Consider the following 13,437-nt stretch of genomic DNA (forward strand, 5'->3'; position numbering starts at 1 on the left):
TGCAGAAGCTAATAATGCTTTGTTGATGGTAGAAATTATTAACTAAACCTGAAGCTGTAAACATGCAAGGAATGGAGGCTTGGGGCACAGTGTGAGGCTCTAAAGGAATTCTTTAATATTGGTATTAACTCCCTTATGACTGTGTCACACACTGAACTGGTTAAAACACTCTTTGTGGCAACCAGGAAGACAGGAAACCTTGGGATTTAACATTTTACTGCTCATTTTATGTGTAGGTAGAACCGCATTGATGAGACAAGGGTGGTCAGTGAAACAATACACTCATTTTGAAATGGTTTTATAAACACTTGATGCCTTAGGTTTTAACTTTCATATTTTTCAAATCCTGTACTGCCTAGTGTGTAACTCTGAAGTTCCTTGTAGCCTGTTAATTTCGGCTCTCTCGTGCTGGTTACACATAACAAAGCCTCTCCAGGCCTGCACTTCAAGGACACTCAGACCATCCTAGGCCCCAAAAGTATAAACCAAAAGCCTCTAAAGGGGGGGAAAGCTCGGGGAAATGACATCATTAACTGAAGCTTTACTTGGAGAATTAACCCTGCTATGCAAATGAACCAAACATAAAAGTGTGAAGAACTCGTGACCTGCGGTCCATCTTGGGGTCCATCCTGGCAGTAGCTTCTGGACTCCCCAGGGTGAACCTTTGAAGGCCCTTCAAATAAATACATGCCTTTATTCCCTTATTTTTGTCTAGTCTCTGATTTTAGGTGGCCACTTCAGGCATCAACTGTGCATCACCACTGCTTTTCAGCAGCTAACATTTGCTGGATACTTTGTCTCTTAAACATCTTCATATAAATGTTAGCTCAGATAGGGAGCTTTAAGTCCAAGTGAATCTTCTGTTGCTCTTGGAGGAAAAGGTACACGACTCAAACTGTGTTGAACTATTAGAGTCAATATGGCAGAGTGTCTTTTTAAGATGAAACTATCAGAGGACTTAATTTTTTCCTTTATGTTACCGAACGCATTTTCAACTCAAGCATATTTTTCTGCTAGTTTCCCCAAAATACTGCCATGAAAATGCAATGCAGTCTTTCCAGTCTGGGTGCTTTGGGAGAGCAGTATTTTCAAGGAAATACACGCTACAAAAATGTGGTTTTCAATGCCAGATGTATTCTTTGGGTGTAGGAACTGAATAGTTGTTCTGTTCTTCATTACATTTTAATGTATGCACTGACTGTTTTTCAGGAACTCCAGGAAAGAACTTAATGACATACGGTTTGAGTTTACTCCAGGCAGAGGTAAGGCTCCTGCAACTGAATTATTCTCTTACTGCTTAAAAAGGTATTTCAGAAATGGATTACTGCTTATGGTTAATGCAGACTGCCTCTCTGGAATGTTTCCTACTGTGCAGAGCTTTATATTGAACCTCAGTGGAGTAAGAATTGCAAATGCATGTAAATTCTAGTGGCAAGGTTGCATAATATATACATTAGAAGACTTTATTCACAGTATACTTTTATCGATTTCATGTCTTATTGAAATGATCTATATGGTATATAAGATCTTGCCTAGAAATATTTCCATTTTCACATTTGGAAAACATCGTAGGAAATAGAATACAGTAGCCATAAAAGTGTATGTGGTGATGGTGGTAATATTTTAGTTGCTTTCCCTTTTATAATAAAAGGTCTATTAACGAGTATAAAGTGCACACCATTTGTCAAATGCTGTCTTCAACTGAAAGTTGAGCTGTATCTCTAGCTTTGGTATTATCACCAGAAAGAAATTCTGGTACTGAAACTTTAAACTCTACTGCATACTTGTAGAACTGTAGGCTTTCCAGTGCTAAGAGTTGTAAGGACTTGTACAGTCACCTTTGTTTGAAGAAAACCGAGTATTACTGGGATAAAATGCACAGAAGGCTAATATTTTGAGTAATAAGCTATCATCCTTGGTAAAATGCAACCCTTTGAACTATGAACCTATTTCATATTCCTTAGAAGTCAGTATTCACTTTATTTAGAATAGTCTTCAAAGAGCTTTCACCTAAAAGTAAATCCAGATTGGAAGAGGTATTTCTTTCACAGTAAATCATAGTATCTTTGATGTGCAGTAGTTCTGTGCATGGGTATGTTCTGTGTCGTCTACCTGCCCTTCTCGTTGATTTTGGCAATGAGTAATAACAAAAGAGGCCTGTTACTTAACTGGGCGCAGAACATCTTGGTTTGCCAAAAGAGTTGGTTGGGAAGCAGTTACATAAGCCATTTGAGTATTCTTACTTGCTCAAACAATAAGAGGATGTACCAGGAGTGTTCTGTAGTCAGTCACTGAGGCAGCCAGAAGGCAGCTGTGTTTCTTACCTCCGGAAACCACATCTGGCTCAGCTACCTTGCTTTTCACCTCTGTGTTTCTTGAGGAAATGATGCAGCTTCATGTAACTGCCTCAAAGCATGAGCTCCATTAGGATGTTTGGTGTTGGGGCCACATTACAGTTGAGACCTAGATAGAATTTAGGCTTGTTCCTGCCTACTTACATCTAAGCCTTCTAAGGTCTTCATCCAGGGAAAGTACTAGTCACAGGGACTTAGGAATTAACCCACTCAGGTACAGCAGTTAGTAGAAAATCAATCCAAAGCTTTGAATTTCCTGAGTCATAATACTTAAAAGCTATTTAAAACCTAGATCTCAAAATAATGACTGTTCATGTAACTCCTTTACCCCACTTGTAACAAACAAGAAAGCCTATTCAGCATGTCTCTGTCTAGATATGCAGAACAATGGAGGGCATAAAGAAAACAGTGAAAACCACACTAAAGCTTTATTTATTTTCTCGGTTGTGAAGATACTGAACTTGTAAAATGTGTACAAGTATGCAGTTAGATAACAGAGGAGAAATGCTGGTGGCCGGGAGAGGTCTGTAGGGAATTTGCAATGAATCAAGTCATTACCTTGTGCGATTTGCTGTGCAGACGCTGGTAAGATAATTATCTTCTTTCCTCCTAATTAAAGGAATTAAATCCTGCCTCCATGGGTGTTTTGGATGGAATTAAAATACATTTTTTGATAAATTGCATTGAATGACTGATACTTCTTGTTGTTTTTGTGGGCTCTTACACTTATTCCTTTCACCTTTTGGACAGACACAGCAGATGGCGTTTCTCAGGAACTGTTCTCTGCAGGCCTGGTTGATGGCCATGATGTAGTTATAGGTAAATTACATTTTTGTTTGCAATTATGCTCTTGTGACAAGTTTGTGTTAAATGGATGTGAAAAAAATGTTTTCTCTGATAGTGGTTTTCAGAAAATCTTTTTTGTTCTAATTTGCTTTCATGTATGCATAGTTCAATCAACAAGGCGATTTTGATACCAGTCCAAGGATTGCTTTAGGAAGTCAGATCTCTTCAGTGGTTTGAGAGGGGTAATATAATATAGTTCTCCTGAAGAATTGTTGACAATTCTATGATTGATCATTTTTGTGACAACTTCATTTTTTTGTTCAATAATAAAATGATTTGTCAGTAGGATTTTGCAAAGTGTGCTTTGGCAGCTCTGAAGTTAGTAAGTCTTCTGTTTGGGTTCATAGGAGGAGGAGCAAGACTTCAGGACCTATGGAAATTGCACCTAGTGTTGTTATTTCTGTGTTAAAAAAAATTAAAGGTAATCAGAAATGTTTTCTGGTAGCTGAAAAATACTTCTTTATTTTTCTTTTCCATGCTTACTAATGTTTTAATTTTTTTCTTTTATTTGAAATTCAGCACCTCATAAAGATGATTAATTTGTAAGTGCTTATTTCTCTGCACCGTCTTCCTTTCTTCTGGATGCTCAAGACCAGTAGATGTATAGTCACCAAAATCAGAGGGGGATAATATATGCTAGGTGAGGGAGAACTGAATTGAGAAATACAAGCAAGTCAGTTTTTGTGTTGTGGCAAAAAAATTCTTACCAGTACGTTAAGATTTCCTTACCAAACTCCTCAGTGGTATGGAGAGTGTTTTACAACTCCGGAAGTTCATGACTTGCTTGGAAGATTATCTAAAATATACTCTCTCTGCATTTGTAGTTAAACTCCTTCTGAGAGAAGCCAGTACTTTTTGCTTTTGGATGATCAGAATCCAGATAGATTCTAGCTGATCTAAGAAAAAAAAATTCCTATCTAATCTTTTACCTTTATTTCTAAAGAAAAGGTATTTTAGGGAGGCTTGCAGATGGTACAGGCTGTAGGCACTCTCAAAGTCACTTCTGCTGCACTGTTATATTAAGGGTTCAGGCAGAGCAGTTGCTTGGCCTTAGTTTGTTCTTTAAACATCCAGTATGAAAAATGTCATTACCACACTGCTGAAAATATTTTTGGTAGAATTTTCATTTAGAAAAAAAAAAAAAAAAATTCTGGCTAACAAAAGAATTGTTATTTGTTGGCTATCCCACCTGCCTGGGCAGTCAAGTGGCACTCTGAGTCACAGCTGGTGACTTGCTACAATGCAAGTCCTCCTGGGACCCAGTGAGAAATCTTTTCCCTTCTTCATTTTCCCTTTGCTGCAAAGTTCTCTTTCAATGCAAAGTGGCAGTACTTCTGTGGAAATGGCAGCATGAATGGGATTTCTTATCATATTGCAGGGTTCATGATGGGAGATAGGCAAATGAAAATAGATGTCCTTCATGTGACAAAGTCCCATCCCATAGCTGTAGAAAAAGTTCGACGACTTCGGCAGGGGAAGACATTGCAGAACAACCAATATGATTGATAAAAGCAAGCTCCGTTTATTAGCAATCCAGAGGCACTTATATAGTATACCAGCTTGTTAACTCTTAATTGGCTTAAACCTATCAAAGTGCATTTCTGCTTCTACATAATTAGACTACATTGGCAAGCTTCTACTAGTTATGTTATGATTAAAGAATTCAGAGTTCACCCTCCCTTCTTATGGTCAGTACATCTTATCTGCACAGCTGCACATCCTCAAAACTCCCTTTTTGTTCTCAGGCCTGTTTCTCACACAGGTGCTTTCTCATGCAGGCAGTTTCTCACACTAGCCTTTGCTTGCAGGCCTTTTGCTTGTACAGTTCTTTTATTGATCCCATAATTCTATCAATGACCCATGCCCCTGATCCTCTAACCATTTTTCAACACATAGTGATAGGACTTTGGCCCTTGAAGCACAAATATTTAAACAAGCTTTTCCCTAGCAGGCTTGGTTAGAGACACTGTCCAGTTAATGATAAAAGTTTCCTTTCTTGGTTAGTCCCTGTTTTGAATTGCATCAGACTTTGATTTTTAGGATTATGATAGTTCCTTCTGTACTTTCATGTTTTATTTTTTTATTGTGGTACTAGAAAGTATAAGGAAATAAAATTTCTTGTATATAATGAAATTAATCAACTTATATTTAATTTCACTAATTTATATTTAGTTTATATTAATATTTTTTTAGTTTATATGGTGGGATTTTTATGATGTAACTTACCTCAAGCTCCACAGGCACAAATTCTTGAATGAATTTGTATTATAATCTTGTTTCTGCTTCACCTGTGAAGTTTTCAAGTATGTTTGGACATTGTTACCTTCCTAGAAAATTACTTAAGATTTCATATTTTATTGAAAGAAGAGTTGTGCAAAATGTGATTTTGCTTTTAATTAAGTAAAAAATTAAAGTTGTACTTTGTTAGAATATTTCACTGTATCAGTGCAATCTTAAGAAGTGTTTCAGTTGAAAGCCAGAGGTCATACAAGAGAGCAGATGGTGCTTAAAATGTAAATCTGCTTACAAAACTAATTTTCTGTGTAAAATTATGTTAGCACCTCGTTCACCCAAAATGATAAGGTTTAAAATCTTCCTATAAAGGAAGAAGGGAATAGTATAGAAGAACTTGGATAACCTTCTTCACCAGAAGAACTGATACCATTAGTTTCCAGATTGAAAGCAGATGATAAATTACCTTTCATTTTTCAGCTGATTCAGGCAGAAATTCAGCCTCTGTAACCTGAATGAAAACAAAGTTCTGAGACTGTCTCATAAAAGTTGTTCCTGTAGGTTCTTTTCATGGATGTTGAAACATATAGAGACTCAGACAAAAGAGGAAGGTGAAAATACCTATTTTTGTTGAACTCAACAATTTGTCAGCATAGTAGCTGATTTTCTGAAAGGATACTTAAATAGGGGTCAGCAAAAGCTGTTGGGAAAGTATGGCTGTGGCATATGTGAGCTGAAATTGTTGGTGTATAGAATTTAACAGCTGACATGTAAAATTCTATAGAATTTACTGCTAAGCATCAACATGCTTCACCTTTTGAGTGTTGCTGGATTTGCTTCACTTAACACAGGCTTCCCAGGAAGATTTCCTTTCTGATGTACTTTACGTTCAGCTACCTGTTCTGCAGAGAAGCAAAAATCCCAGCTTGCATGTTTAGTTTTGGTCTGATTGGCTGGTTTCTTTTCCTTTAGCGTTGTTTCACAGAAGGTCCACAGATCAAGGGAATCAGCACAGAGCATTTGTTTAAAAGCAGACTAGTTTGTGTTTGCAGAGGGGAATGAGCCTTGGAGCCAGTGGTGTCTTGCTGATGAGGTATTTTTATGCAGTACTGAAATATCTATGTTAAATTAGATCCGGAATATTTTCAAAATTCGTTTTGAGATAATGTGTCTCTGTGTGTATGCAATATGTGTATATTATCTGGTAAACATTCATTGGGTAATGCTTCATTATATTTTTGATACCATAAGGAAAACTCAAATCTTATCAGCAGTCAATTCTGTTGAAAATCACATAGTTACAGTCCTACTCCACTGGTATATACAATGTGCATATAATTACAATGAAGCCTTAGACTACAGTTAATTTTCTGGAGTCCTTGCTTAAATTTCAGAGCCTGACAGTGTATTTACAATTATTAAATTGCAGTATATATAAAACTACCACCCTCTTCCCTTCCTGAATACTGCTTAAATAAAACCCTTGATATCCATGCCATCAATAAATGTGCATTTGCCCTCTACTATATTAATGTAGCTTTTAAAAGATGTTTTTGTCAAGGAAGTATCTCTGAATATGTTGAGCATCATGGAAGATGTACCTTCACTTTTAAATACATCTGACATTAACTTCTGCTAAAAGTCTTTGATGTTGGAGATACCCACTTAGTAACCAGAGGAAATGCTTTCTGCTGAAAGGCCTAATGTGTTTAGAAGAACCAGCTGAAAACCCAATAGACTGTATTTTGTAATGAGCTTATATTTTAAAAGTATCAAGCTTTTTCATCAACATATTGAATATTTTCTTAGAAACGTGAATACAGTAGGTGTCATAATAGTTTGGTAAGTAAACAGAACTTAAATTGGCATCTAGAATTACAAAGAAAGCCCAGCATGGCTGTGGATAAGTTTTTGACCACGAGTTCAGAGAACATGCATCTGACCAAATCCAGAATAGCATTATTTCAAGGCTTGTAAAACAGTAAGTAATATATATATAACATAATATAGCAGTAATATATAGTTACCAATTAATCACAGTATTAAAGCATTTAAAATTGAAACAGCTGACTGTCTTACAATATGATGTCTGCTGATGCTGGAACAGTGAAAAAGCACAAGCCCAGTTTGTTAGTACAGTTGGCTTATAGTGGCACTGATAATCCACATTCCTAGAAAAGCCATGGACTTACACAGTAAATATCCTTTGCTTTCTTAGGTTCTGCTCTGCATGTGCTTATACCTAGTTTTACTTTGGCTTGTTAGATTATTCATCTGAAATTGAGTGAAGTGATGGCTTTTGTTCAACTAATTCCAACTCATCTTACTGTAATTAGTAAATGGGATAGAGCTGCACGAGTGGAAAACACTGCATATATTTATGTGCTCAAAGAACAGTATGGGTGGGTAACTGGAATAGCACTACCATTTGAAGGCACCTTAGGTTTGTCATTTAATATCAGTAATATTTTGAGGTGCACTGATTTTTGTAATATTTAGGAAATTTTTTAGAAGTTTTGGGTTTTTTTCATGTGGCTCAAACTGAGCGAAATAACTGAATTTTTAGTTGTGTATCACATTTTTATTTATTCCAAAGCTCAGTGTACCCACAAAATTTCTAATGAGAAAATTCTTACCAATTAATTTCAACTAAATTAGATAGACAAAATACTTTGTGTTTAATTTTAATATATTATCCAGAAAGAAAACATACAGATTTAATGACTGTGTTTTAAGGCGTTTTGTAGAAACGTACGTTCCTTCAACATGTGTATGTAACTCCGTATCTCTTTAGAAAGACATGCAAATGCATTGTAAGTGGAAGAATATCTCTAAAATCCCTGGGGTTTAGATAAGGACTTAAATATTTCAACACATCTGGCTCATTTAGAGCTAATGCACTGAAGGGTGACTCATAATGATGAGACTGCCGGGAGCTCTGGAAGCTTGAGGTGCACCTGCAGCTAATGAAGTTTTGTGTCTAATTGCACCTAAGTTATTTTAGACTTTAAGTGTTGGGTGTGCTTGAGGAAGTGTATTGTGTGAAGCTGGCAGGTTTCACAGAAGTCAAATTCATCCCACCGCGATGAATTTTCAGTGTGGTGGAAACTTAAAGGTTCAAGGTGAAAAAAAAAATTGTGTTAGGTGAATAATCACTGTTGCTGGGGTTATGGCAGAACTATAAATATTTATACTATAAATTCTCCAAGTGTGTAAATTATTCTTCACACATTCTTCTTTACATATATGTGTGTTCACGTGTCACAGTGAATGTGCCTGACAGCCATGACAAAGCAAGTAATAATTTTTAGTTATTTTAAAGAAAAAAAAAGGTAGAATTGGCAAGCACCTTCAAAGAAAGTTCCTTTTTGCAACATACAGTCCCCTGCTTCCTAGTTAACTGTGTAAATGAGGAATAAATCTGTCTGGTTATTAGTGGGATTAGTTTGCATTTTGCCTGATACAGTAAGTGATAAACTCTTTGGCTTGGAGTGTGTCTTCTGCCCTTCATAGATCTGAATCAAAGTTTCAAGGATTTCCCTTTCTAGTTAAGAAGAAAACAAAAAAAACCCAGTTGTGAATTTGAATCAGAAATTGCAAAAGCAGCAGTATATGTAATGTTCCTGTTTTCAGTAGTAATTTACTTGCTGTTCTTTATTTCCTTGGCATTCACTTCTCTGCCAGTGGTTAGTATGTCAAAATAAGGATTTATTGAGGTTCTTCAAACTAGATGTATTTTATTTCAGAACCTAACTCCAGCACATCAGGGAGTCTTTTCTAAATATATTCTCCTTGTTTCAAGTTTCAGATACAAGGTATTGAAGTAGCCTGGCTGCTATTTCATCTTCTTAATAGTTTTGTCAGAACATTATCTATAATTCATAGCTGAACTTGGGACAGGAGGACTTGTGAAGATCTGATAGGGAGAGGAGATTACAAAGTAATAATATGCATAGGAGAATATGACCTGCCTTATTTCTGCATAGACCTATACTTCAGATCTAATCCAGTGTGATGAAGATACTTGTTAGAGCTGTCTTCAGTATCTTGATGATTATCAAACTGTTGTCAAAACCTGTGTCTGAAGACCAGCACTTGATTTCTACATTCAGTTACAGGGAAATGATTTTTTCATTTTTGTAAATGAATACTCATTCTTTTGTATAGATAATGCAAGAGCACAATTTACTGTAATATTTCAGGCTTGTTAAATAGCCCTACTAGCAGTGTTGGGCAGCAGGTCTAAATTTTTATTTTAAATGTTCATTTGAGAATAGACTGAGGTTTAGAATGCTCAGGATCATCAAAATGAAGGGGAAATGATGAAATATGTATATACTCATCCCTCACCTTCCTAAATAATCTACTCCATTAGGCACATGAAGAATCAAGGTCTGAAATAGATAAGTATTTAATTATCCAAATATATTCTATTTATCCTTTTAGAAAGGATAAGTAGAATATCCTTTTACTTTGTTCACTTATCCTTTTAGTTTGTTTTAAGCATGCAGTGGTTTGCCTAAGCATTTTTCACATCCTCTGGGGGAAGAAAAAATCAATTTGAAATATCAACCACTTTTTTTTTCCATAAGTTTCTGGGAAAAGGTACAATTTTCCAGCAGTATTAATATTTTAATTTATCAATAAAACCAATTATAACAGTTTTGGTCTTTTCCTTTTTTTTTCCCCCCCTCTTCTCACAGATTGTAAAATGTACTATGTTACCTTGGGATCAGCTATCCATACTAAGTAATTGAGAATTCAGGAGCTTAATAACGTGTTTTTGGAATTGAAATAGGTAGATTTCCAGCACTAACTTATTTCACCTTCTATTTGGATACAGTACCCCTGTCTCATAAAATACACTGCTTCTGTTGGGTGCAAATTTTTCCATCAGTTACCAGAGAAAAATTACAACTTGTGTATTACTTTATCAGTCCTCAGTTTTCCAGTTTTTGCCTGTGACCCTTGGATATCAATACTCCATATTAATGGGTCTTAATATGAAGATGTTTGATGTCTGCTATTATTTTGTCAATATGTTGGGGTCTTTTTTTTTTTTCCAGTTTGAGCAAGGGTAAGTATTTAAAGTCTTTATTTGTGGGTAGAAGTCGATCAGGAATATATGACTCTGATGTCTCTGCCATGCTTTTGAATAACCTAGGGTAATTGGTTAGTTATTAAAGCTCTGGTCCCAACCAAGTCTCTCTTCTTTTTCTTTTTTTTTTTTTTTTTTTTTTTTTTTTTTTTTTTTTTTTTCCTTTTGGAACAATATAGCCTGGTGCCAAATGCTGGTTAATGTCCTTAATGTCTAAAATGACATGAACGAGCCTAAACCTAGGTTGTCTCTATAGAATAAGGAATTAATACAGTATTGGGGCTCAGAACTCATATGAACCACACAGCTCAAGTGGTGTTAATAATTACTTTAAACTGTGGAAGGTGCAGGTTGAAATTGTTCTCTAGAATCCCTGTTCACTAGGATGCTGTAGGAGACAATTTTCAGTCTCTCAGTGTTTCTTTCAAAGTAGAACTGCTTTGGTCTTCTGTCATCCTGTACCTGCCCTCTTTAATCTGTGTTTTCTGATTGTGAGGCTGCAAATTGAGCTGTTGGAAATTATCATAGTATCAAATGTTTAAATGGAGATAGCATCCACTGTCTTTTATCTATATCTACTGATTCAGCACCACACTTTGAGAAATCAGACAAATTTGTGAGCCCTAATCTCCCTTTGATAAATTTCTAATGACAGCCTCTTCATGAATAATACATTCCTAAATGTTTTTAATGCTTCTGCCATATCAGTGTCCAATAGCTTCCTCAGAAGAGAAGCCAGGTTTGCTGTTGATCTTCCTGTTTTCTTTTATTTCTTACTTATCAGAATCATGTCTAGGTCCTTGTAGTTCTCTAGCAATAAACACTTGCCAGTTAGCTGCCACAGATCTTCAAATGCTTTAATATTTCCCTTGCTGTTGTTCTCAAACAACATAAACAGAAGGGATTTTTTTACTAGCATCCTGAATGGTTGAACTAATGGAATCACATTACACTTAAGTGACCTTTTTGATCTCTCTTTGAAGAGCCATTTAATCTTTCAGGCAGACAGTTTGTGAGCTATTAGATAATAACAAGACAGACAGAGATCGGGAGGAATTGTTACCAAAAGCTCTAAACACTGATTGTTTTCATTGTTTGCATAATATACTATAATCCAGTACTAGCTAGGTTTTAAAACTTAGTTTTGACTTGGTTCTGAACTTGCAAATGCTTGAAAACCACTATGTAGTATGAAATATAAATGAATGCATAGATTGCAATGAACCTCTTGCAATATGTGAAATAGCCTCAAGAGCATGCATAATAAATTCAGCCTTTTGGAGGAAAACCCTACCAGTAGCTGAATTTTCAGGAGTGATAATTCCACTGAAAAGTATATCCTGCTACTCAGGCACCCTGCTTCCTAAGACCCATACAGGAGAATACAGCATTAATCCTCAAACCAGCGGACTCCCAAGGCAGTTAATTATGGTGAGCTCTGTGTATCAGATGAAAATGGTAAAATAACTGCCTACTGTTGGGGAAGAGGTAATATTTGAAACAATCAGCAGGAAAGCCAATAAATCTGTGGAGGTTTGAGCTTGTCATCTCTAACAGCCATACTGTTGATGAAGTAGGGAGCAGTTGAAGGTAGCTATTTTTTATAGACTGAGTTTTGGACTACATAAAAAATATTTCACTTTTAACTTATTAAAAATATTTTTCATTTTCTCAGAGGTTATAATTTTTCTCTTTTTTTTGGTGACAGTAATTTTGTGCCTGAATAATGCTTCCGTTTCCTCATATCTGAATTTCAGGATTACAATATGCAATAGCTTTGCAAACTACTGAACCTAAGCATGAATTCATGAGCTATTTCTGAGGTTGCCCATCCATTCTTTGCAAAATGGAAAAGCAGATGAATCATTATTCTTTTGAGAGCACCCCAGAAATATCGTCTCAAGCTTTAGATTCTGCTTGTGTCTGTGTTTATGCCAGATGGCTCTGGCTTAGTTGGCTGGGTGGGCATTGTACTGGAAATAGTTTAACTGTATTTCATATAGCTTTATTTACTGTCTCATTAATTTTAACTTTTCCAGAAGTTCTCCTTCTTCAGAAGCCATTAGGGTTAAGTTTCATGCTGTGTTAAGAATTTTAAGTAACCAGAGAGAGAGCTTTGTCACATCACAGGAGCAAAACAGCTATTAGAGACTGCCCAAAGTATGGTTACTCTCTTACATTTGTAAGACCTTGAAGGTGGCCTTTTTTTGTTCTGTTACCTTATATCGATAACTCATTTAAAAACTGTAATTTATGTGGTTGGCCAAAATTGTCATATAGCAAAGAGTAACTTGTATTATATACATGCCAAAGCCTCTAGTTATGTGGAGTTTTTTTATTTATTCCATCTGCAATTAGCAGCCTGTGTTGTGTATATTTATATGCTGGGTTTGACCTTTTATCCTATTGCATGTTCTGCAAGTGCAGACACTTATTTGTCAGAATGGCACAACCATTTGTCAATGAGCAAAACCTGCAAAAGAACCTGGAATGATTTGTGGTGTGTAGGTTGATTACATGTCCTTCAGAAGCCTTCTGAAGAAGGCGAACAACACCTCATTTATTGTTGTAAACAACAAAAAGCCCCTTGTGCTAATGCTACCTGCTGCTAATGTTTGAAGAGAGCTTTTGCTCCAACGCATGATTTGAAGTATATTTACCTGAGGTTATTGCTGGCGAAGATTTTTCCATCACTGCTTAATTTTTTCTTGTTCATGTTTCTTCTTCTGACTTTTATAGGTGCATGGCCATAACATATTGAGAAACATTCTGCAAAATAAAATTGAGTATAGTATATACTGGTCTTGTAAAAACAGTGAATTCCCAACAGGATTTTAATTATCAATTAGTGCTTCTTGCAGGCAAGCTAATCTATGAATTTCACAAGTACAACATCCAAGGCATGAC

The 13,437-nt window shown here is 35.9% G+C and overlaps 1 protein-coding gene across 8 annotated transcripts in view; it reads left to right on the top strand.

Moving 5' to 3' along the window:
- STK39 (serine/threonine kinase 39) overlaps positions 1–13,437 on the top strand; it is an 89,670-nt gene that overhangs the window by 67,428 nt on the left and 8,805 nt on the right. For 7 of the 8 annotated variants that reach the window (XM_069020759.1, XM_069020757.1, XM_069020756.1 and 4 more), the window contains 2 exons: positions 1,210–1,262; positions 3,105–3,173. In XM_069020759.1, the coding sequence (XP_068876860.1) occupies positions 1,210–1,262; positions 3,105–3,173 (122 nt within the window). The remainder of the gene's footprint in view (positions 1–1,209; positions 1,263–3,104; positions 3,174–13,437) is intronic. The other variant, XM_069020758.1, reaches the window with a different exon arrangement.

Source organism: Aphelocoma coerulescens, chromosome 7 (assembly GCF_041296385.1).
Source record: "Aphelocoma coerulescens isolate FSJ_1873_10779 chromosome 7, UR_Acoe_1.0, whole genome shotgun sequence".
In the NCBI taxonomy this organism is placed as follows: domain Eukaryota; kingdom Metazoa; phylum Chordata; class Aves; order Passeriformes; family Corvidae; genus Aphelocoma; species Aphelocoma coerulescens.